At 41.5% G+C, this 26,728-nt stretch overlaps 1 protein-coding gene across 5 annotated transcripts in view; it reads right to left on the bottom strand.

The window, feature by feature from the left end:
- Window positions 1-324: 324 nt before the first annotated feature.
- Window positions 325-26,728, bottom strand: part of ZNF532 (zinc finger protein 532) — a 31,984-nt gene continuing 5,580 nt past the window's right edge. For 3 of the 5 annotated variants that reach the window (XM_036402490.1, XM_036402489.2, XM_036402488.1), the window contains exons 3-10: window positions 22,565-24,924; window positions 17,840-18,021; window positions 14,780-14,956; window positions 10,517-10,679; window positions 6,841-7,119; window positions 3,310-3,422; window positions 2,824-2,971; window positions 325-2,566 (exon numbers count right to left, since the gene is read on the bottom strand). In XM_036402490.1, the coding sequence (XP_036258383.1) occupies window positions 2,072-2,566; window positions 2,824-2,971; window positions 3,310-3,422; window positions 6,841-7,119; window positions 10,517-10,679; window positions 14,780-14,956; window positions 17,840-18,021; window positions 22,565-24,904 (3,897 nt within the window). In that variant the 5' untranslated portion in view covers window positions 24,905-24,924 and the 3' untranslated portion in view covers window positions 325-2,071. Of the gene's footprint in view, window positions 2,567-2,823; window positions 2,972-3,309; window positions 3,423-3,456; window positions 5,694-6,840; window positions 7,120-10,516; window positions 10,680-14,779; window positions 14,957-17,839; window positions 18,022-22,564; window positions 24,925-26,728 lie in introns of those variants that run through there. The other 2 variants (XM_036402491.1, XM_036402493.2) reach the window with 2 other exon arrangements.

Genomic DNA, 26,728 nt, shown 5'->3' with positions numbered 1-26,728 from the left:
CTGCTCTTCAGGACAATGTCTTCCTGTTAAGGAGGTATGTCAGCTCTGACACAGAAATGTGGCTGGAGCTTATGGGGCAGCTCAAGACCCTCTGTCCCTTAAACCTTTCAAGAGATTACTGGCAGGAGGGTTAAATTGTTCTGCCAGTTAGACCTGAGGAGGGCCCACTTCCAAGCAGCTGGGCTGCACTCCCTGGCTGTGCAGGAGCTGCTCTGGGGACACGAGGGCCAGTGTGACACCCTGGCAGCATGATGCCATTTGCATCATCAGGTTACTTGCAGGTGTAAGACAGTGAAAAGGGAAAATAAAGAAAAGTAATAGTAATGGCTGTGAAAATCGAACTTTTATTATCTGTTCACTGTATACAAAACACCATTCTGCATAGTGATAACTCATTTGTTGTACAGTTGACAGTGCACATCAACAAACAAGTGTTCAGAGGTATCCACTAAATGGGAAGGGCAGTGGTGGCAGTGGTGCTTGCCCACTGTAGGATGAAGTACCTCACAAGCACTTGATATGCCAGTAATAGAAACGGGCTAACAAGCATCTACCCAGGAGCCAAACTAGGAATGGGGATGGAGAGAGCAGAACTAATGTGGCTGAGAAACAATTTCCAGAATGATTAAGTTTTACAGAGGTGGCTGAGAGGACCCATGTTTTTTAAACACTTCAATTTTAAAACTATTAGAATTTAATGATAAATAACAGAATCTCACAAATCTTTTGGGGCAAAATGCTCCACATTTATTTACATATGAAATGTGTTTAATACAGTCGTAATGGACATAGTGTATAGTAACATCTGACAGCAGCAAGACTTTTAAGGAACCCAACAATTACTACTGTTTATCATGCAGCTATCTATATATACACAATTTGTTTTAAAAAAAAGTACAAAAATGTTTTTGTAGGGTTACATACAAGGTATAAAATGCAAAAACAAACTAAAAATATACTCTCACAGAGAACTCTATCTGAAAGGGACAGGATGGTACCTTTTTGTACTTGTGCAAGCAAAACTAGTGGTGCTGGACAGGAGTTTGCAATGTCTGGCTTGTGCTAAAGCTGCAGGCCCCAGTCCCATTCCTGGCTGGGGCTGGCTCCTTCCCAGTTGTGGCTGTGTGTGACACTGAGCACCAGAATGTTTGGCATGATCAGATGAAGCTGGCAAATCCCAACCCCTGCAGCAAGGGTCAACTATTTCCTTTCAATAACCAGCAAGGAAAATACATAATGCTGTGTACTCACTTCTGTATGTTTAATAAATTACATGACAAAAAACATCATCATTATAAACCTATTCCTCTAATTACATCTTATTTCTTAAATCCAGAGCAGCCCAGCCCATTTGTAACAATTTGAGCTTTGATCACAAGCACCTGGTGACCTAAAAACGTCACTTCATGATACTCAGAGTTGTGCATTTATACTCTTCAAAAGTACTTCACCACTCCAGGAGGTCTGCACCTGTTCTGGTGTTGCCACCTACAAACCAGCACTTTATTTTACACATGCAGTGGTACTTTTGTCTTTTTTAATAATGTATTTTGTAAGAAAAAGTTTAAAAGCTTCCTCAGATATTTGGAGGTCCAAGTTCTTGGACCCTCCCCTTAGCTTGCTTCCTCTCTCCTCTCCCCTCCTAGCACCTCCTCTTGATGCTAAACTTCCATTAGCTAAACTTTCTTTCAGAAGCATTCAAAAACCAAACAGTTTAAGAGAACCTAAGGAACTGCCCTGGCATTCAGAACTCTGTTTTAAAGAAACTTACTACAAAAGAACAGAAAATAACCAGAAAAAAACCATTTTTTTCCACTAGTTACTGATACAAACACATAACCAAAGAGTATAAAAATTATTAGTTTAAATATATACAAACATTTCTCAACTCAAATACTGCTTCCATGGTTCTGAGGGTATAGACAATGAGGTGAAGGGGACACTTTTATGCAGAATATATTGCAACAGCCTGAACAGTACTGTTAATATTATTATACCTTGAGCTTTCTGTAGCAAAAATGTCTTTAGTATTCCAATGTGGAGCGAGATTTCTGCATCCCAAACAATCTGATCACTTGTCAGCTGAACTCATTCTTTTGGACTTGATGAAGGCCATGCCATGTGTTCTCATGTGAGTGTTTAAGGCCGCTTCAGTTTCAAAAGTCTTTGCGCACACTTTGCATCTTCTGTCTGATGCCGCACTGTTGGAAGAGTCGTCCTCGTGGCTGGGTTTGTTTTCCTGCTGATTATCCTCCCCAGACCCATTCTGCTTTGACACTGGCTGAGGCTCCTTCAGCTTATGTACAATGAAGAGGTGTCTGGAAAGGGACACATGAGATGTGTAGCAGAGTCCACATTCCCTGCATTGGTATGAAGAGCCATCAGATTTATGCTGAGGAATATGTTCATGAAACTGGAGAAGATTTTCTGTTGTAAAGCCACAAACTGCACACTTGTGAACTTTAAAAACATTTATCTTCAGCTTCTTTAATGGCTGAGTGATTGCACCTCGTGGAGGTCTGAACTCCATTACAGGTTCTTCCAGTTTACGCTTTGGACTAGGAACCTAACAAAGAGACAGAAATGGTGTGTCATGTAAGCATAAATATGCAGTTCTTTTCATAACTATTTGTGACTTGCAAATGTCAGAACCTTTCCCTTGGCAAATTCTAAAACAACTCTGATGAACTATCCTTTTGGGGCTCTGCTTCACAGAAGATGAGTCATTTATGGCATCAAAGTACCTGTATTTATTTAAAGATCCTGAATATATACCCCAAAAAAATCATTCTCAGCGACTGAATGAGTCTTCTAAGTGATTACCTTTGTGTCTTCTTTTACTTCCCTTTCTTCCATGTTGCTAGATTCAGTCATTTCTTTCACATCAGGGTCTTTAATGCCGTGCATCAACTGAATATGTTTTTCCAGCATCAACCTCTTGGTAAAAGTACGTCTGGAATCTGGGCAGTGCCTGCAGATACACACACACAGACACACACATTCAAGTGTCATGCTTAACAAGTGCCTTTTGTAGACTGGAAGAATGGTTTTGTATTTGAGATACTCCTGAAAACCAGGTTCCCCAAAGTGGAACTCTGAACTCTCAGCTCAGCCAAATTTCAGATTGTAGACTTTACACACTGCACTCTCAGGAGCCTGACACGTTTCTGCAGGCAGGATAGGTAATTGATTTGGCCTGTCCTGGGCATCTGAAAGAATGGGACACTGGCTTTTCCACAGTTAAGGAAAGATGTTCAACTAACAATGGTTTTTGTATTCCATTTCTAAATAAATAAAACCAGAACTTACGAGCACGTATAAACCTTCCTAATGCCTTTGTGCTTGATACGATTGTGCCGACATAAGCTGTGGGATGAACTGAAAGATTTGTCACATTGCCGACAAGGATGTTTCTTCATTTGCTTTAAAAAAAAATAAGAGAAAGACTTTCATTTAAAAAGCTCAGAAAAAGTGGTGCCTGTGTTGAACCTTCTGATAAATAGGAAAGAAACATCACTTACCCGTTTTTGGTACTGTACTTCACGTACAGCCCCTCTTTAACAACACTGTACAAGTCAGAGCTGGACCTCTTTCAAAGCAGTGTGGCCCCCATGAGCTACACACATACACACACACACACACACACACACACACACACACACACACACACACCTGTCTCCAGCTGTGAACTGGTGTCAAGGACAGTGGATGAAGAGAATTTCTTCCACCAAAGAAACAGGGAAGATCAGAGGACTGTTTCTGGATCAATAAAGGCAGCAGGATGAGGGGGTGCTTTCCCTTCCCATCACCAAACCATGTCCTCAGCTGCTGACTAGGAGCTCCTCAGCCACATACAGGGAGTGGTGAAGAGCACAGAAGAAGGACCAAACTTGAACCTCACAGACACTGACACACTAACAGAGTTCAGGAAAGTCATGACAAAACAAGCAGTATGATCTGATGCCAACTTGATGGCCATCTGTCTGGGGAATTCTGTGGGGCTGATGTTTCAGCTGGTCGAGGGGTAGGAAAAAGTAAAGGAAGAAATTGAGAAGGGCTGGAGCAGTCACACACTAGCTGTGTGGCAGTGAGCAGAAGCATCAAGCCCATGGTCAGAAAAGCAGGAGGAGGATGATGCTCAGCAGGACCTGGGGGCACTATGTGGGGCAGCTAGCTGTGACCCCACACTTGTTCTAAATTCCTTGGGGAGACTCAAGATAGAGACCCAAACAGAATTTTGGATGCATTAGATTCTGCAATGGCAGCCAAACCAAAAAGAACTGAAAAATTATTTCTGTAATTAAGTGCAGCATGATCTGTTGTAGAGCATCTTGTCTTGACAGAAGAGGATGATCAATAACTAAGTTGGAGTTGGTAATTCCTACTTAGAAAACATCTGCCCTTCACAGAAACACACCTGCACACAAGGGCAAGGAGCTCAGCAGACGGGTGCCTGGTAGAAGGCAGACACACATGATCCAATTTCAGACAGGAGTTATACAGGCTTGTTGCAACCCTCCCTTGTCTGGGCTGGTAACATTTGGGTTTTTTTGGCAGCCCTTTTAAGATCAGGTAGAGAGTCACACCAAGGTGGCTACAAAATTTCCTACCCTCCAGCTGGCTCCCTTCCTCCAGGATTCTCAGGAGAGGATCAGAAAAGGTGAATCTGCGTAGACAGTTCCCAGTAAAGGCTGGAACCTTAAGGATCTGTCCAAAGGGGATATACACAGCAACACCTCGCCTATGAATACCTCTGCATAATCCAGCCTGGGGTCAGCTAGGGGTTACAGCTCTTGCACTCTGCTCCTACAAAAGCAGAAACTAGAAGTTTGAAACTAGGATTTTCATATACCTTGCATACCTTCACAATGGATTTTGTGAATAGCACATGAATTGCTTAATTACAGTTTTAAACAATCATTCTGAAAGGATCATTTTAGAGCATTTAACCCACACCTATGATTCTTAAGAAAATAAGACTGTAAATTAGTTCCTCTATTTATTAGATCCATATGACATAATTGGTTATCTTATGCTCATTTCTATTCTGTCTATGGTAGAAGTTCAGTTTTTCAACATAGTCATTTTGACAGCTAACAATTACTAGAAATTTTCACAGGTTGGGAAGGAATGTAGCACCTGGTCTGTATCCCCCATTTCTGAAAGACATGGAATTGTATTTCTGTTCATTTTAGTATCTGTGTGCCTCCTGTGTTACTCAAAGAACTCCTTGAGTGGGTATAAAAACCAGCACCTGAATGGAAGCAATGAAAGAGGCGTTCAGGCCAGGATTTGAGTGCAACAATTATCTAATATTTCATAATAAGGGCTATTCTTGAGGTAACATTGCACATAAACATCAGAGAGAGAAAGACACAGATTTAAAGCTAATATTTAAAAAGCATTATTGATATGTTACTAACCTTCTTTTACATGCCTTTGGCTACTCTGCTGTGGATGGAATCAGACTGAATATCGCTCTCTAGTTCACTCTGAAGTGACAGTTTCATTGGGAGGTTGTGCTGCTTTGTTTTTAAGAATTGCATAAATGTACAATGCATTCAGTTCTAAATGCATTTCTGATTGCCAGTAAAAGCTCTGCTGAGTTAATATTTGGGCAGCAGGAAGCTGAAGGAATGGGGTGGGAGTTACTGGAGGCAATGATGCTGGGGTGCTATTTGCTTGAAGTTGTCCTAAGAAAATTGAAGATGACACTCAGTAGTCCAGCATTTTCAGCTTTTCCATAAAACGTTTATAAACAGAATAAATAATTTGCAGAACAGCTTTAGAGATAATAACTGTAATAGAAACCTCTGGAAATGTGCAATCATTTATTACAGCACATTAGAATCATGAAAATGATGGATTTTCATTCAGAGTGGTTCTCCTCCACTTTGACAAAATCAGCCTATTATCCCTCCCAGTCCTGCTCTTTTGCTGCAGTGCAGCACAGTACATCAGTTTAGCTGGTTCCCAGCTGAGGAAAGAGTCAGAGCATTGCAAAGGTGAAGACCGGCTTGGCTGGTGGCTGCCACAGGTCAGCAAGGGGCTGGAGCCTGCCACACTAAGCAGGGTCACTGCTGCCTTCCTGCCTGCCAGTCTTTTTAACTTCATTTAACTGGAAATGCTATTGAGCGCAGGAAGAACATCAAACAGTCTCTCTGCTGACATGAGGATGCAACATTCCCATATTTCCCTTTCAATCCATTTTAAGTAAGGTAGCTCAAATTCAGGTGCTTTAAATACAAAATTCAACTTGTTAACTCAGCTGAACTCTTAAGTGTCAGATTAGAGCAACAGCTCAACTATGGAATGTGTCTGCCTTTAAATGAAACACCAGTTGGCACTCAGTGGATGAGTAAAACATGACTGAGTCTCCACTCCCTGAGGCTAACAGGCACTGAGCTTCAGAACAGAACAGAATCAAATTGTTTAAGCTGGAAAAGATCTTTAAAACTGGGTCCAACCGTTACCCCAGCACTGCCACGTTGACCACACCACTGTAAAGAGAGGGAACTGAGAAGGCACAAAGAAGAAATAAGAACCTGGAACAGATTAGATGGTTTGGATGAAATACAGCAATATATGTCACTCTTTCCATCTTGAAAAAATTTCGGTACTGAATGAACAAGTCTACAATTGATTTTCTCAGTAGAATGATGTAGAAACTGAAAAAAAAACTAAGCAGCCAAAGCAAAAAAGATGAAATAGATATAAGAACAGTAAATAATAATACTGGGATTTAAAGGAATTATTTTCAGAAACACAACTGGAATGTAGAAACAAATACTTCACCTTTCAGGTTTAATTCACCTTTTTGTACTGAATATATTCCTTTACCTTTCCATGTTCTTTCCTCATGTGGGAGATGTAAACATCTCTCTGAGTGAAGAGCCTGTCACACTCCCAACATGTCCAGCCAGGGCTAGTGACCTTTTTAGGTTCTGCTTTCTTTATGGGAGAAGGAGATTTCTTCTCCAACTTTTCTGTTCCGTTGATAGATTTTGTGTCCTCCTTGTTGTGACTGGCTGAGTTTTGAGTTGTGGGTTTAGTACTGAGAGGCAGATTTATCCCCAGGTTTGGTGGCCCCTCAACACTTTTCAAAGTTCCATGCATAGACTATAATAAAACAGAGAGAAAAAAAGGGACAAAACTGACATAGACATACACAGTTGTACTCAACCAAAAGCCTTCAGTTACTTCTTTGGCATACTATTATCATCAGATCACATTTGTAAAGAAACAGGATTAAGTAAAGGCAAGACCTAGCATGACCTAACAATAACTGACACCGTATATAGGTATTTTCACAAAAAAAATAAGAGACTTTGGAGGTTAAGTTTAAGTTGCGGTTTAGCAGGGAGGGAAAAAGGGCTCAAGAAGTACTTTATGTTAAGTTTAATTTGTCACTTTAATTACCTGACATGTGAGTTGAGCATCCTCATTCCAGACTATGTGACTGGAGTTTTCCAAGAAGGAGAGGCATTTTTACTGACCAAATGTTGACTTGGCATATTGGTAAATAAGATAAGGCAACTCCAGAAACATCACACGGCTATGTAATCTATTAACATTTTATGTTGAGGCTGAGGGTGAGCCCTGCCTTACTCTCTAGTCAGGTTATGAGCACACTCATTTAGGGCTACCTTGCTAGGCAGTGTGGGGCAAGGTGTGTGGGGCGCACAGCAGATGAGAGGGGTCTGAGCAGATGAGAGGGGTCTTCTCCAGCCCCTGAAGCTCCTGGGTGGGAAGCTCTCCTCAGGGACTTATGTCTGCACTTGCAGTCAATGGTCAGTAAGAAAGGAAGAACCCCTCCTTCCCCACTCCCCATTTCCAAACCAGTGTAGTGCGCTGGTGTGACATCCAAGCCTTCCAACAAAGTGACTTATTCAGAAAGGGCTGGGGGCCTTCAGCTGTGTGTCTGAGTTCCACATGTGGACGTGGACACAGCAAGAATGAGGAGGGTTGTGGGCCAGCAGGGACGAATGCAGCACAGAGCTAATCCACTGCTGAACAGGGACCCACAATTGAGGTCTCATGTCTGAAAGGCCTGTCCTTTACCAGGACAGTGTTCTGATCCTCTCACCTACTGACCCTTTCTATAACGCTCTTGGAGGATACATTTAACCAGCCCAAACAGAATTATTTTTCCTTTAGGTAAAACCCATTCAATCCATTCTTGATTCTGGGAATATAGGAGTATCAATGTGATACTCCAGCAACAAGTTCTTTTGTAAATACTTTGGCTCTTGGGACTACCCACTGGCTCTAGAGCAAATATCAACCTCACCAGTAGAACATGTTCTTTGATTTAACACATTTAAATAGCAGAGAAGCCAGTAATTAACCCCCCATAACTGTTAATAGAAAGCAAAGTGCACAGGACCAACAACTAAGAGCAAAGTGCAGGTGTGTAGTAAAGGAGGAGGCTGGCTTTAGTATCCCACTGCACAGGGGGGCAGGAAACAAGGTTCCTGTACTCTCAGGCAACTGAAGCTGACCTGGAGATTCCATTCCAGCCTAACCTATCAGCATGTAAAATGTTAGTGCTCAACTTTCCAAATGTCTTGTAAATATAATATTTGAAATTTCATTTCTTATTTGAAACTATACCAAGAGCATTAAAGCATGGTATGGAGTCCCAGTGCTGGCCAAACAGGGAGTATTACATCTCCAGGCCAGGCCAGGCAAGTCCTTCACCATCTGCTCTCACTGGCTGCTGGAAATTTTCTTGTAGAGAGTCATTACAGGAAAATAAGACATACATTTTGCCATCAAGAAATATTGGCATCTGCAGGAATTATTCTGGGTTATTTTCTGTAGCTTTAAATAATCTCCTTCTGAGCTTCCTTCTGTCCCTTTCTGTCCTACTTTCACCAGGTCTGTCTCTGCCTTGATGGTTTATGTCTAGCCATACCAAACCATTACTTTCTGTGCAGCTGAGCTCTGCCTCTGTCTGGCACTCGTACTCTCCTTGAGTCCTTTTGTGCTTTTATCCTCTCCCTGATTCCTTTTCTGCTTTTATCTATAACCTGTTACTGTTTTATCAGTCCCCCTTAGCTGAATTCCAATTTACAATGCTTTGCTCCTACTGCTGTACACACATCCTAAATGCAAAACCAGCAATACTGCTACTGCACATGTATTGATTAATTCTCTATTTTTAGTCTCAAAAATGTGTGAATCATTTATTGTGAATAATGGTAAAACCCCACTGGCTGAAAGTTCAAATACTGTCATGGAACACTAAAGCCAAAGAAGTTAAGTAGTGCCCAAGTAAGTGAGCACATCTTTGAAATGTGAGTTGCTAAGCACTCAATTTCTGTAAAGACAGCTTCTGGCCCTAACTGCAGTCAGATCGAGCTCCTGAAAGTGTTGTCTTCAGGTCTTACAGAAGTACTTGTGTACAGAGAGAATAATACTTTTCCAGTAATATCTGAGTCAGGAAAAACTAACTACAGAAACAAGCCTACACTGCAATACACAGAATTTGCCTATTTAGTAAAAAACCCCAACCATCTGAGTAGATCAAAGGAAACAGAAATCAGTTTTGCATTGCTGCATGAGAGGAGCATCTAGGATATCTTGCAGTAAACATGCAAGAACTAGTGCCACTAGTTCAGAAATAATGAAAATACCCAGTCCTTGTATTTCTGAACATCCTGGCTCAGCCTTTCCCTCATCTCTTCCTCAAGATGAAGACTGGCTTTAAGGCCACCTGTTTTTTTTCAAGACTTGTGATCTTATTTTCAACACTACTTCAGAGAATTCTGTGGTTACAAGTGCCATAGCTGGGACTAAAATGCAAAATTATGGCTTTAGCAGCCAAAAAAGAAGTCTGGTCTTCCACTCTGTGGTAGAGAAATGGCATTCAGAGATTGTGTCACTGCCAGAGAAGCGCAGCGAGCTCCACAGTCCCATTGTGTGTTCAAGCACCAGGGGTTAATAAGGCAGAAAAACCTCAGCTTTGGTCTGTATGACATGAGGTAAGAGGCTAACAAATGATGGCCAGGGGGCTGCTGATCCTTCAAACCAGGACTTACAAGGATCACAGTGAATCGTCAGCTCCTAAGGGTGTTTATGAGGAAATCTGCTGGAGTTCTTTGCAAAGCACACATGTTCATATAACACAGGTAACCTCTATATCTAGCAACATGGTGAATTCTGAACATCAAAGGTTTGATTTTGTGATGCACTCAGCATTTTTAGCTCCTAACAACTGGAATAATACTTAAATTATTGTAAATAAAACTCAGTATTTGTTAGGATTGGACTTGCTGAGATATTCCCAGTACACCAAAATCAACATTCTTACAGAAAAACCGACTGAGTCATTACAGATATGCTGAAGACCAGACAAAATATAAAAGTGTAACATTTGAGAACAACATTCACAGATTATCCCCTCAGAATTATTAACATCTCTCTCAGCAGTCTTGTTACTTTGTGCCTTTTCACAGCGTGTATTGCATGACAAATGGTATCATGAAGGAAACAAGAGAAGATGCCTACACACCTTGATATGATCCATCATAAGCTGTTTCTGTGCATATAGAAGAGAACAGTCTGGACACTTGAAAACAGACACCTTCTGGTTTTCAATGTGCTGATCAAAGTGGCGATAGAGCAAAGGTTGTAGGGTAAACACAGTGTCACACATAGAGCATTTATATATTATTCTAAAAACAGAAACACAATAAACAATGTCAGTCACGTTGATGATCTATTTGCAAGAATCACAACATTAACTTTTTTCCTCATCACAGATAAGATCTGACATGTTTAAGCAATTGTTTCGCACTGCTTGAAAAAAAGTTAAACTAATTCAAAACATCCTTCAATTCAAAATATGGGAGCAGTAGAAGAAACAGAAAAATAGGGGAAAAAAAGTGCAAACAAGAAGCCAGAAAACAATAGCATGTGCCAGTTACAGATACAACAACAACATCTGCTCAGGATACTCTGACAGTTCAACACCTTCAGTTTCTGAACTCACATTGTAGCTAAAGGATAATATCCCTGCTCCAGGTTACAAACCTGTACATTGTATATGCAGTAAATTGTAAGGGAGTGATTAATTCAATTGCAGTTAGTAACACACTTCAAGATAAATACATTTTTGGCAATGTTCATGGCTGTGATGCTCCTGAATGCCAAACCTAGACTCTGTCAATGCCCTGAAGCTCCAACAGCGCAGGACAGGGTTTTCCCTGATCTGCCATTCCAAGTCTTGATGAATCTGCCACAGAAATGTAGACACACCACCAAACACTTCCTTTCTTGGAGCACATGTGACTTTTGAACATAGGTTCCCCAGACTCCTGTTCTTACAGCAGTTTTCTAACGACAGATCATGAGATAAGAGAGAAATCTAAGCCATGTAATCTGCAGTGCTGCAGAGAAAGTTTAGCTACAATAAAAGAACCAACCACAGTGGTCAGTACAGCAACAGGCACTTCCCATCTTTAAGAGTAACTTCCACTTAAAAAAACAACCATCAAACCCTCCTACCTGCCCGAGTGCTAAATCTTCTCATTAGCCACATAATATCCTTTCTATATCCCTCTAAGTAATTGCCATTGATAGTGCATTGTTCCAGAGCTCTAGGGATCACTCTGCACTCTGTTTTGAGATGACAAGAACATGGACATTGCTTCCATGTCCAAGCTGTCCTGGAACTCCAAATGAAAAACGATACACTGCTTCATATTAACTGGGAAAGACTTTGTGCTATCAAGGGGTCCCAGTTTCTCACACATGCTAACATAAATGTATTATTTACACAGCATCCTCTGATGATCAATGTACTATTGTCCCGCTTTCTGTGGTGAACCCTTCACTGCAGATCTGGAGGTTTGTAGAAATTCTTTCTGAATTTATCACATATAGAAACTGTAACTCTCTAAAACCACCACGAGCTGAATCTCTGCATTTTCTATGGCAGCTAAAGTACTTTACCCTGCCTTCACAGAAGCAGAACTATCTGGTAAAAATCCAAATTTCAGACAAGTCTCTGGACAAAGACTGTACTCACTTAAATTCATACCAACACACCTCACAGTATGAGTTATGACTATAAACCTGGAGTATTTCCTTCAAACACAGCAAAACCATAATTTTCAATCCTTAACATACATGCAACCATGTACACTGGTTTTGGTTTTTTTTAAATTTAATTGAAGTAATCGGTGTTTAACATGCAACTGCCTAAAATGCTGTTCAAAGCTCAAAGGCAGTTGTGCTTCCACAGGATGTCATTTACAGGGATGCTGGAATAAGTCAGGCAGTTAATCCCATCCCATTCCATCCCATCCCATCCCATCCCATCCCATCCCATCCCATCCCATCCCATCCCATCCCATCCCATCCCATCCCATCTCATCCCATTCCCATCCCACTCCCAGGCTGGTTATTCAGCACTGCTCCTGCCTCACAGGACACACCAAAGCAGGCACATGGCCTTTTCACTTCCCAAAAATCATGAATCTGCTTAGCAAATTCATGTACTATCTTGGAATAAATACAAGTGTTATCTCAGGAAAATACTTTCAGTCATATAAAAGACATTTAGCATTTGGAAAGCATCTGCACCAGAAGATAGTATTCCTCCTTCCCAATTTTTTTTCTTGAAAAAAAGGAACTTGTGGGATAATATACTTTTTACCAATAGTACCTGTAAATATCCATAATTTGGCTCAATAAACAAGAATTTCTCCAGTATTCAAAAAGAGATCAGCCATGAAAAATATCTTAGTGCCACTCCTAGACACTGCTTACTGAAAAAAGATCACCTCGGTGGTTTTCTGGGAAAACCAGAGCTTAAGAGTATCTTACAGGAGAGAGCTTCCCAGAGTTGAAAGACAAGACAGCCATCCATTTCCCTGTATTAAAATAATCTCATTTCATCCCACTGAGAATCCCTGGATATAAAAGTCATTTTTCATACACCAAATAGTTTAGTGCATCTGTTGTGCAGCAACGGTTCGTAATGTAATTGTAAATCACACAGTCCCAAGTAAATGCCAGGGGCAGGCAGCAAGCTTGCCCAGGAGCCCCATTCCTGTAGCAGAGGAGCGTGACCTACTGCAGAGTGCCTCAGAAGGCCCGGGGCACTGCTGAGCCATAGCCAGTGTCCCTGCCCTGTGCCACAGCCCTGGGCTCAGCAATGGGGCTGGCAGGCTGGCAGGGGGTGCCAGTCACACAGCCTGGGTGCTCCATGGTGCAGCACAGGTAACCCAAATGTGAATGCACTGCCTCAAATGCAACCTGGCAGCTCTGCTCAGAACTAGGCAAGCCAAGAACTCTGAGCACTGCAAGGGCTGGAAACATCGTACCAGTCACTCTGCATGCATTTAAGGCAGCATTGTGATTAAAACTGGCAAATTTAAAGGAAACACCACTTCTTAAGAGAACTGCTCCACTATGGATTCTGTGACTTATTACAGTAGTACATAATAAAATTTCATTTCATTTTTTTATAATGAAAGTAAATTCGTAGAGGAATGCAATTATAAGTGTGTCTATATGGAAAAAAAAACTAATGCAAAATACTTCATTCATTAACCTGATCAGAAACAATTTGGCAGATCCAAGCACAGTTCACTTTTCACATGTGTAGCATTTTACACAAACAGTGATCTTAATCTTTTAGAGTTCTCTAATGAGAACTATGGGAACCTGAAAAAAGTTTTAAATGCTGGTATCTAACAGCCCCTGACTGATGATACTATCCTGAATTAAAACAAGGTATCATTTCCCACGAGGCAGAAATTACTTCCATTTGGTATCAGGCATGGCAAGTTTGTTGCCATTTTGCTTTGATGGAAGTGTAAACAAAGAAAAAAAAATCTGCTGTTTATATGTAAGAAGAAACAGTGAGAAACTGAACAGAGAAAAATCTGTTAATATGTTAGAAGAAACAGTGAGAAAGTGAACTCTTAGGAACACTGGTTATTACATCACAAGACACCTTCTATGTTCTTGAGCGTGCAAGTTGTTACCGTGCTGGTGTTCTGCACGCCCCACAGAGAACACGGAGCTCAGTCCCTGTTTGCTCTCCACAGTGCACTGTGGCAGTGAGGGAGAGGCAGATGGAGGAGCAGGGGTTTTCAGAGGCTCACACCCGAGGGCTGGAGGAGTCTGCATGCACAGAGCACCTACAGCAGAGCTGTCCAATAGCTTTAAAAAAAGAACCTGAAGCTGAGTCCTACTTGTACTCTGTGTCACCACCTTCAGCAAACTACCACCTTTATGGGCAACTTTCCTAGCCACAGAACAAAACCACTTCTGCTTCAAGCCAGAAAGAGATTACCTATTGGAAAAAAGCTTATATAAACAGATAAAATTGCCTTTTCTCAACTTCTCAACCACGTTATGAAAATCACCACATATCACCAATTAGTATTAGCATCTCTTTTAGGAATCATATTATTTTAATTCACAGTAAAAATGCAGATGAGCTAAGCAGATTAAAACATCAGAACGAGCAATGCTCTGGCCACCTGTCCAAATAATTTGTGTAATTACATTTTGCAATCACTCTCTTGTAGCATGCAGTGCTTGAAGAGCTGCTAGTGCATTCAGAGAAATGTCATCTTTGCCCAATGAACTCCCAGCTGAAAAGTCATGAAAGCACTATACAAATCCCACATTCCCAGCAGGCTGACAAACCGGTGGCTTGTCAGAGCCGGTCAGAGGTGTCCTGCAAGCAGAGGACACAATGCAATTTCACAGCTCATTCAAATGCAGGCAAGTGCAGTAGAAGATGAAGTTTGCTTACTTTGGTTCGCCTATCTTGATACCCGGGTGTTGTGTGTAGGCATGGGAGTGTGTGCTGGGAGCAGATTTAAATGCCATGGGACAGATAGGACATTTGTAAAAGACTTCACAGTGACAACCTTGAATGTGAGACTTGAGTGCCGCCACGTCAGAGTACACGACATTGCAGTGCACGCAGCTGCGGAGAGAGCGGAGGAGAGTCAGTGCAGCCTGCCCCCAGCAGGGCTGGACATCATCAACATGGATTCTCAAGCAAAGGCCAGAGAGAAACACACATGGAGAACAACTGGATAAAACTGCGTTACTCTGTCAACTTCAACAACCCCGTAAGAATCAACATAACCAGCGATTTGTGGGTCACAAAGTAAGGGGAGAGTAATCTCACACACTGTCATTTGAAAATCTAAGAGATATGAGGTCAGAACATGTTTTTATGTTATTACAATAAAACAGATAGAAGGGTGGACAGACAAGTACTCTATTGATTGCAGAAAAATGCTTAAATCCTGTGCAAATTTGGAAGGAGATTTTCCAGAATGCATTTTTATCACATGCAGGGCATTGTTTAAAGTACACCACAGCAATTTAGAAACTACCACCAAATGGAAAACCAGTAAGGAAAATATTTTCACCATTTGCCTTGTTTAGATTTAATGAAGATATACTGGTAATGATTTTCTGGACATGTAATCAAATCAGCACTTGGACTGAAATTCAGGAAAACGAAACCAAATCCCTACTATCAGATCAATACATCATATTGGAATTCAGAAAATATTTTTCAAAAACATACTTCTGCTGTGACGAAAATTTGTGACCTTTCTGCATCTATTCTAAAATGAAATTATTAAAAAATTGAATTAATATTAGAACATAAGAATTTTTATACACAATGATCCCCTTTAATGCCCTACATCTTCAGTAGCAAATGCTCCCAAATCAGTCCAAGAACATAGTGCAACCAGCAATTACCTATCAAATGAGACAATTTCTTATTGATCAGTATTTTGCAGTAAGACTTTTACAAACTCTTGAAACGTAGAAGGCCTCCACCCTTCCAGAATTTTAATTTTAGCATCTATCATGGCAGTATGATTGTTTTCATATAAATGTCAATTTAATTTTTCAATAGTTTTACTGCCCTGATGATAGCAATAAAGCAGGAAATACAGTTCTACGTTGAATTCAAAGATCCCATTTTACTTTTAAAATTTATCACCCTTGAATTTTATGAAATGTCATCCATTCTTTTTCCGGGCATTTAATTTACACTCTTAATAATATTCATTGAGTTTATACCCATCTAGTCTCTGCTTACCAATGCATTCTCTAAAGCAGATTGTTCTGGTCTTTTTTGGCTCTGTTAAGAGCTCTCACAGAGAGCTGAGCACTTTTCCTAGCCGTGCACAGCGTGATGCTCAGTGACACACCTGCTCCTGAGGTGTCCCTCAGAGAGCAGGGTGGCATTGCTGCCGCCCCGTGCCACGGCCTGACTTTACTCTCTAGTGATGCCACATAACAGCTGATCCTCAGCATCCACCATTGTATATCACACAGTTCCTAAGGCCCGAGCCTTCCTCTGGGGATTGTTCTAACAGCTGCTTGCTTTCACCTTGGCTGGATGCAGTGAAACTTCAGGCTGAAGTTTTCAGCAGATTCAGTGCAGACAACTAGCCTAAATCACTGGAGTCAAAGGGAACTTCCTGGCAGAGGCCCTGTGGAGAAGCAGGACAGGCTGTGCTGCTCATGGGGAAAAGCACCACAGTTCTAAGGAGAGGCTGAGGAGGCTAAGGAGGGAGACAGTAACATTCCCAGAGACTGCTTTTGCTTGCCTGGATGACTTTGGTTTAGTCTCACCAGATCAAGATATTCTCAACTCAATGTGACATGAGATTTTTTGAGACATCTTGAAAAGTTTAGTGACTTAGATTCCCAGCGAAGGGGATTCTTTCTGCTGGTGTTACCAGGGCAGGCCAGGAGTCCCAGAGGTGATTCCATGTACAAACCCAAGAGACATACATGAGAGGGAAGAGCAGTGGAGTGCAGGAAGCAGATGGAGGAGAAATGCAGGACAAGAAAGATTACTGCTTGAGAGAAAAGGGTAAAAGAAAAGAACCCAAAGAAATGGGAAGAGCTTGGAGTTATGTCAGGCCATGAATTCAAGCTGAAAACAGAGCTTGATGCAGTAAAAATGCTTTCATCCCTTAGGGGACAATTGCACAGCCATCCTGGAAAATGAACTGTGGCACCTTAAGGGTGGAAGGAGCTACCTGCTGGAAGATTTACAGTGGCCTTTTTCCAGGCAGACAGGGTGAAGTGGACATGTTTTTGGAGTGCTAAGCAAAGCTCAAGGTACAGGTGGCTCTTCTGATCTCTTGCTGTGCTGCCTGCCATTCAAGTGCAAGGAAAATGCTAACAGAAAGCATCTTTTCAAGTCTTTTAAAACGAAACATTTCTATGAAATGCCTCTGCTCCCCATTTTCCCAGTGAGTTGCCATTACAGGGAAATGTAAAAGTCAAAGGGAAACTGAAGAGTAACAAAGGAGAACCAAAAGATAAGGTTGTTTGAGAAAGGCAATTTCCAAGTGATGTAAAGTGATAAAGTCAATGAATCTTCATTTGCCACAGAAAAGAGAACAACCAGACAGATGCAGCATGCCCATCAACATCTCAACCATACATTCTGGAAGTACTGACAATGACTCTTCTACCAGAAAGAACCATCTAAAATTCAACGGTTTGGAAAAACTCAAGAAGGTTTCTGAAAACCTGAAATTAAGATAATGCATCTGAATTCTCTAGACTTTATAAACTGTGAAGTCCTGAATCTGTGTTACACTAGCTAATATTCTGATTTAATCATATACAAAAGTGGATGCCCAAACCAAAGCAGAATCCTAATGCATTTATTCCAAAATTTCAGTACTAATAGTACTGTTGCCATGACAATCTTAAACCCATGAAGCTAGTATTGTCCAAACAGTGCTTATGAAAATGGAAAACCACTTTAAAAACCATAAATTATACATCAATTGACAGCAAAAGGAATCATTATACTGACCGAAACCCAACTCTTCGGGTATAATGCAGGCAGTTCTTAGTGACATGGGTCTGGAAGTGGACAGATCTGCAGATTGCTCCACATTCAGGACACGTGTATGGAGATTTATGCTGATGAATTCTCTGGTGTGATGCAAAACTGCACTGGTTAGGAAGCAGCATCTGGCAGATATTGCATGTCTTCTAAATGATAAACCAGAATAGATGAGACAAAAGGTTTGGTTCAGCTCTACATAACGTCTTGTGTCAAACACTGCAATACAGCAAATAAAGGTTAAATGTCATAACTGGGATGGGACCCAGTGCAGTAGCAAGTACAAACACAAGCCCTGCTCCCAGAGCTGGTAGGTGCTGTCTGGCATCCTGGGCTACAAAGCTCCTTCCTACACCACTGACCACGGGAGATACACGTGCTTTACAGAAATATTACTGGGGTGCCTTCCCAGATTACCTTAATAGTGCAAGGGGCCTACAAACAACTCCAGAATCAAATTACTGCTATTGTCTCTTATGGCCTGGGACTTGTGAACTTCACCAGTGACTTGCAAAGATTTAAAATCAAACCCAAGACTCCTTCATGACATCAGTATGCTTTTGAACATGTATTTGCATGTTTTTAGGAATGTTCTAAGAATGTTCTGGCATATGTAGTGATGTGTACACTCTGCAAGAATATTGACCAAAAAAAGATCTCCAGATCTGCATTATAAATTATTTACTAACATATACATGAAGAAATCCTGAAGTAAATGCTCTGGGAGCACTGTGGCCTGGTGTGTTTGAACACAGTCTCTGTACAAACTGAGTTCTCCCATGGCCTGATGCAGCAAGATGGCAAAATGCAAACCATTAAATACACAGCATGTTAAGCAAAGAAAACAGGCCATCACTGCAATGCAGGTTCCACTGGCACTCCTGCCAGCCCACTACAGTAGTGTTCAGCATGGGTACATGCACTGCTCTCCTGCAAGGCTCTGCCTGAGTTCAGCTATCTACAGGGATTTCAAACTGGCACCTTCTTACAGCCTTTGGGACACAGCAAGGCTATACTGAGACACAAATACTCACTTTGAAATGCCAAATACTTGGCTTAATTGACCAAAGAGTGCCCAAAAGTAGGGGGACTCACAGCCTCAGGCTGACTATAGAGTTGTTTTGGGGTGTTAACTTTGTCTTAAGTTCAGATAAAGGCAAAACCCTCAGACCAGCAATAAGTGCCACATTTACTGGGCTCAGTACCATTCCCCAAATCTCTCTTTGGCTATTCCTGTATTAACAAGCTGTAATACAATACTGGAGAATCTGCAGCATAATTTGATTACGTAAGAAAACAGCAGACCAGAACTTGTTACTCCAGTAATAGAAACATTTGGAGGTTTCACAGTCCTTCCAAAGCCTTTGGCTTGCAGGACTTCTGAAGGAAACCGGAATGTGATGCCACAGAAGAGCCACACAACATTCCAGCCCCAGCTCAGTGATCTTCCTGATTTTGCAGCAATCTGCCAGACTCATTTGCTGACCCAACATGCCAGTAATGCTCTTAGTTAAGGCCCCTGCTCTGCTATTTCAATGAGTACAGAAAATGTTTAATTGTAACTGATTACAGTAGAACAAGAAGCATCTACTGTGAAATTCTGACATTCAGCACGTTTGCTTACCATTTTATTTTGGGCTTAAGGTGGCATTAACTTCCAGTTCTCTCATTCCAACCCACACCAAAATAAAACACAGTTTGTGAAAATCATCACCTGCCTGCATTTAAAGTCAAAGTTTCAGAAAAAAAAAAGGGTTAGAAGGAAAAATGGTGGAGGTGGAAAATAAAGATACACACATACGCTGAGTATGAAGGGAAATGAGCTATGCAGTTTCCATGGGAGCAATATACTCCTATCTATAACTAAGAGAAATACTAACATTCATTAGCCCAGATTTGCTACCTTTTCCCCCCAGCAAGTACATGAGGGTTTTATTCAGCCAGAAAACCTATCAGTGAGTCAGGGTTAATACTCCTTTAGCAGGAATATGCCTTTAGATTAATATTCCTTTAACAGGAATATTAATGGCAATAAAACATTACAGAAAGGTAACAACTTCATAGTGAATGTATTTTCATTGATAAGATTGTTCTACTATTGCTTATTTTAAACAAAACATTCTACCTTCGTAACAGGAGTATAAGAGCAGCTACTTACTCACTGGAAACACAAAACTATACATTTTCCATTTCAGGAGCAATTAGATGGGACCCTAGAAAGAACAGTAAGCTGCAAATAACCTTTTTTCCTATTACTTGTTTGCAAAATCTGTGTTCATTTTTATTCTTTCTTCCTTCCAAAGAAAAAATACCAATCTCATCTAACTTCCTTGTCTTCTTCCCTCCACAATAATGGCAGTTTTACAGCAAAAAGACAGTGCCAAGCACTAAGAAGGAAAACAAGTCAGGGTATTTCTCATTCAAGCTTCTCAAGAGGTAACATCTAATGAAAAAGTAGCAACAAACATAGTAATAAATGCCTATACAGAGCCTTTCTCCAGGAAACACTACCCCTACAGGATGCAACCAAACTCAACATAAAAAACAGCGTCTGCTTGACACATGAAAAGGACTACAAAAATCTGTAATGAGGATGTAAAAGGATACTTCAACAAAGAACACTTAAAACTACATTTATTAAGTGTTCTTTTCCAACAGAAGAACATGAAAATAGCTTATTTCCCTCCAGTGCTTTGCACCGGTTTTTTTAAACCTGCAGCTCAGCAGAGCAGGTTTCTATGAGACACAAACACCCAGACAGGCAGCAGGCAATGCCAGCTGCTCCTGCAGCTCCAGGGGCTTCCCTCCTTGAACAGCAGTACCTGGGAACCCGTACTTCTCCCTCCACCTCCCTGCAGCTGCATTTTCTCATCCTGTGAACATCACAATTGCTTTCCTTTAGTAAATTACCAGCATAAATAGTATCTAAAGGACATGTAGGGAGAGCAACTCAGCAGCAACAGGGCAAAAGCACCAGACAGAGGGAGAAAGGGAAGGGCAAAAGGTTTCGTTTACTTGGCCATAAAGACCCTAAAAATCCTCACACCCTGAAAGTGAGAACATCACTTTATCTTTGTTCTCTTTCAATTTCTATTTTAGCCTCATCCTCCCAACCAATTCTCTGTCCCTCATTCAACTGCTTTGTTTTGTCACTTCTTTCCTGCTTGCTTTTCCAGTACCAAAACCACCAGGTTTTTGCAAGGTCTACTGGACCTTAGATGGAATGTTACCTAATGGGCTTATTATGGGGGGAAAAAAAATCTATCTACAACCAATAAGCATCAGCAAATCAGGTAGCTAAACAGCCTAAGTATTAAGTAGCCTGAGCTGGTGCAGAATGTACTCTTAATGGTCAACCATTAGATCCTGTTCAGAACTGCAGCAACATCTATGGATGGACATGTTCTGCTGAAGGAAACTCCCTGAGGTATGCACACTTGTAGTATCTTACAAACAGAAATTCACTTGCATGGCATTCCACCTGGAATCCAGGTAATTTCAGTCTAATTCTGCCAGCCAATGAAAGGGAGGAGCTAAGGCAGAGCCACATAATCAAGGCTATTTCCACGTGCAAATCTCTTTACATTACTCCTGTAGTGGTAGGTGCAGCGGAGCTGCTTCATGGTACAGAATAGGTCCTACATGCAGTGAATAGATCCTGACAGGAACCTGCCTGTGCTCCTAGGACTAGTGCATTTAGTCTAGTCTTTAGCCTGTCCACTTTGTGTGATTCCCAGAAAGACTCCTGGGGCATTCCTGTCTTGAGCATGCTTGCAGGTTTTCAGCTTCCCCCGCAGCAAGAAGCTGGAGCACCAAGCTCAGCTGAATGCTTTGAAACACACCAGAATCCCTTTTAATTGGCACACCCCAACAGAGATCCAACCATATCATTTAATTGACCACCTTCACTCTGCCAGGATTATAAAATACATCGCACACTGATTAATATTACGTTTTATTGAATGACGTATTTCTTTCAGGTCAGGCCACATACATTAGTAAATAATTTTCAAATGGTTTTTATGTTAAACTCATTAGCATTTGTAAGAGGAAAAGAAACGGAACCAACTAAACCAATGGTCACACAGAAAGGAAGATGTGCAAGTGAGAACAGCACTTTGCACTTTCTGAGGAAGAGCTGAGGCAAACAGCAGCATTCCTGTCAGTAGTCAGTGTGCCATTTGTCACTGCCTGAGTCCCTCCCTGCACGTGAGGGGAAGGCCTCTCTCACTTAGGGCACTTGGTGAAAACTCTAAAACCTGAAGACCAATCTAGAATGAATCACTTAAGGCTTTCATTCAAGTTGAATAGATGGGCTGTTAATGAGGGTGCCAATTAAGTGGATTCCACTGGCTAGTCAAATTCCAAAGCACAGAAAGAAGCATTAACATATGATTAGTAATACCCACGATTATTTTCTGCATTATCATGTTCAGCTGTAAGAAAACTAATGCTAAATTTTAGCAAAAATATAAGTGTCAATTTCAGACTTCAGGGCCTGTAGAGATTCTAAGTCTTATTTAAAAAGTGTTGACATTCACTATGTAAGTGCTTGCAAGACTTTCTATGGTTTTCATTTATCAGTTTAATCACAGAGGTTCAGATAATAACAGCTAAATGAAAATAAAAACATATCCAAAGTCTCCTAGGCTTATAGATGAAACATTGGAATGTAAACATAGGATACTCTACTTGTCCACTTGTGTCTGCGGCCTGCTGGAAATGAGTTGCAAGAGATGTCTCATCTTGGAAAACTTCATTGCACTCCAAACACTTTAGACTATGTCTACAGAGTTTTGATGGATCTTCGTCTAGGGGCATAGCTGGAATGACAGGAGAGCTCGCAGGGGCCGAGATCACTGTCCCAGTTAAGCCAGTCTGGATCTTTGTTAGGGAGTGCGTGCCAGCTCCCCCTGCGCTCTGGAGCACGGCTGCAGCAGTATTGCTGGAAGGAGATGCTATCATTTGATCTGCTGGGACTGGTTTTAGGATCAGGTGGGAACACTGCATCACGACGCCTTTCTCCTTGTGCCCACGAGCATGGGACAGGAGACTACATTTATTGTAGAAAACTAAATTCTTTGTACAATGGTTACAAGTCACTTCAATTCGCACGCTTCTCCTGTCGTAATGCTGGGTCAGGCTCTTCTCGAGAGCAAACGAGTCGCCACACTCCAAGCACTTGTACCCTCGTGTCGGTAGCGTGATTCCGGCATTGGCGGGGGGGCTGAGGTTTGGGACGTAAACTGGTACGGGATTGACACTGCTCAGCACCTTATTGAATGCTTCCACTACAGAGCTCTGCAGAGATGACACCACCTGCACTCGAGACACTTTTTTCGAAGGCTGGGAGGCAGCTGCAGAAATTATTGCCTGCTTGATTTGCTGCTGGGGTTTTGTTAGCACTTGGCGCAGTTCAGAGGTGGTTTGAGCACCCTGAGGCAAAAGGTTAAGGTTGGCAAGATGGACTGTCTTTGGCACGAGTTTGGCACTGGCAAGGCTCGATGCTGGCACCACGACCGTCTGCTGCTGGATGGCGTTGGCAGCTTTGATAATGGCGCTGCTGGCGCTCTGCACAGATGCAGCAGAGATGACGGTGGCTTTCACTGTGGTGTTGTTAGCCAGCTTCAGATTGATCACTTGGGAACCTGCAGTTTTCACTGCTGAAACAGGCAGGAAGGCAGTAGCCACGGGTTTGATAGTGACCTGCTTGGGGGCAAGTTCTGCAGATCCAACTGCATTGGTGACAACTGAGGACTGCAGAGGAGCTCTGGGAGGAGAGGAGAGAACAGCAGCGGAAGTTGGTGAGGACAGGAGAGATGTCATGGAGGTTACCATGGAAGCGCTCTGCTCTGGCTTTTTACCAGAGTCCAAATCAACTTCTGGCAACACTCTAGTAACAGTTCTCTTGATCTCCCCGGAAGAAGTCTTGATGGTTTTTATGCGAACCTTAGGAATTGCTGGTGTTGACCCTGCGGGAGAAGATGGAGACCCTCTGCTGCTGTTCTCACTGGAGACGCTTCTGGGACTATCGGGCAGTTTGACAAACGGCTTCTTAGCACCATCAATGAGACTCTGAGACTCAGGAGATTTTTCAATAGCCCGGGGACTTTCACTCATGTCTTTTGGTAATGGAGAAGACTCTCCTGAATTAGACTGTAAATCTTTACTGCTATCTGTAGCTGCCTTTTTAGCACTCAGTGCTGCGATTGCAGCAATGCAGGACGAAAGCTTTGCTGATGACTTTGCTTTGGACTGGGAAATGCTGGCAAGATTTGTGTCACATTTTTCAGTACTCAGTTTTCCATCAAGTACCCTGTTTTCAAGAAGCTTCTCAGAACTGTCTTTTATTAACTTGTCCTCTGTTTTTCGAGTTTTAAAAGGCTCATAGACACCTAAATTCATGGAGCTTGGCTCTGTCTCTCGTTTACCAGTTTTATTTTTATCTATACTACTTGAAACAGTGATTCCAGATTTAATTAAGTTCTCCCCTCCAAGTGCCTTTAGTTTGTCATATTCCTGCTGCGATAGAGATCCTGCCAAGACATTTGCTCTGAAATTTGCACGTATCTCCTCTTTATCTGGGGGGTCATCCACCTCAATTCTCTCATCATCATCAAATTCTTCCGCACTTGATATTGGGCTGAACTGGTTGAAAGCTGAATCCTTCAGTGTAGTCTCAGAAGCTGACCCATCATCTTTAAGTGATTTCCCTTCATCTTTACTGTAACTCTCAAGAGCTGCTGATGTTAGAAAGCCATTGTGCAAGCTATTGCCTGTGGAATGGTGGCCATCCTTATCCAGACCTTCGGAAGAATCAATAGTACGCACGTTTTTCACGATGACGCTCACCCCAACATCAGATGATGATGGGACATGGGAGTCTTCATCTGTGTGAGCATTCTGTTTTATGTGGCTTTCGTGGTCATCATGTCCAGATTCAATAGCTGCTTTGGGATCTACCATGTCTGGTATGTCAAAGGCTGCAAGAAGGTCATCAAAATCTGGGGTCTTCATATCCCCCATGGCCATGTATTTGATTGTAAGCAAATCTGTAAAATAAGCAGAAAGTCATCACTTTAAGCTCTAGTAGCCCAGTCTTACATAAAACAAGTTCTTGTTCACATCTGCCATGCAAAGAAGTGCTATTTCACTTCTGAAATAATGTTTTCAGAGATTATACATTACAAAACAGTGACCAAGTGTACAGTTGAATTATTACACCAAGAACTATAGTAATTTATAAACTCCACAGATAGTAACCTGGCAGTTTTATTCTGGGCCCAAATTGCAGTGACTTGCTTCCTGTTCCCTCTCCTACACTCACTCCTGTCCTCACCCACCCAGACCGCAAAATACCTAGACATGCATAAAAATAACATGAGACATTTGTAATTCCTCTCTTTAACAGCTGCACTATTAATCTGAGGAGTCTTCCTGAAAATAATGAAGTATAAAGTAATAAACATCTGTAAGACTTAGGTATTCATCAACACTGGCTACCTGGAAGTCCTTGTGGACTATGAGAAGGCAATTGAGGAAAATTTTTAAAGGATACTGGAATAGACACAGACATTTCATGAAACAGTTTCAAAAAAATATAGAAGAGTTGGGAATTTTGTTTACACAGTTCACTTAATGGTTTTGGGCGCTTTGTCTAACCTATGAAGTTCTTAATAAAAAAATAGATGCATGCATAGAATCAAAATCACAAAACAAGTTTCTCTGAGGATTAAATGGAAAAGACTGCAGATACCAAAGCATATCAAATCCATGTAAACTGACAGAAATCTTTGACACAGTTTCTCACAATCTGGGATACTTATTAGTTGCATTCTGGTTATACATCTGTCCATAGGTGTCTTTTTACAGTTGTTGCATACACTCAAAAAGAGCTAGATAGTCTCCCTAGTCTGAAACTTCTTCCAATTATATATCCTGGAGTTTAATTAACATTTACCCATAACAATGAATGAAGACCTGCTTAGACACTTAATTCCTCTTCCTCCAAGAATGTTTAAGATCACAACTGCCCAGCAGAGGAGACAGAGCTGTACTTTACTGAGAACTACTGCTGCCCTTATCAAAAACTTTTCAAGCAATCAAAGTTAAACAAAAAGGGAGACAAACATGGTCAGTCGTGATACACAAAGAAGAGAAGGTCTAACCTGGCCATTTTGTTAATCTCCTTCTCACTATTCTAGGGCACCCATTTAAGATTCAGTATATAAACTATGTTTCCACTACAACTGCCAGGACTCTGTAGCCATATTCCTCCCCCCCCCCCTTTTTTTTTTACCTCCACAAACCTTTTAGTAACTCTTTCCTTAAGGATAAAACTCCGCTTTTTATCCAAGATCAAAATCAAGCGACACCTTTGCTGCCAGACGAGCTGTGAGTCTATTCCTTCTCTGGCCTAACATGATGCCTGTAAATACTTCTTACATTCTCAATTTTTGCTCTTTTATTTAATCCTTAACCTTTGAAGAACCAACCAACTCTTCCTCCTTGACACTCACCTTTCTATTCATCCAGATCTTCCAAACAGCTAAACCACAAGTCTAACAACTTTATACAATTGCTTTAACTGGACCAGACCATCTTTTCTGCCTTACTGAATTCCTACCCTTTGCCTTCATATCCCATCTAAATATCTAATTCCTTGCTTTTGTTCAGACAATTACTCAACTTCAGTTCCCTCAGCAGCAAATCCACTTGTTATCAAAGGAAAACCACCAAATTTAATCTTCCTCTACCTACGCCACTCACATTCTTGGGACTACATTCTTTACCTGCCCTAAACTCTTGTTTTTACTGCTCTTTGTACTACATACATTTGAGAACTGTGCACACTGT

This window comes from Molothrus ater, chromosome Z, assembly GCF_012460135.2.
Source record: "Molothrus ater isolate BHLD 08-10-18 breed brown headed cowbird chromosome Z, BPBGC_Mater_1.1, whole genome shotgun sequence".
Classification (NCBI taxonomy): Eukaryota; Metazoa; Chordata; class Aves; order Passeriformes; family Icteridae; genus Molothrus; species Molothrus ater.
This window is presented reverse-complemented; position numbering and strand designations above follow the sequence as displayed.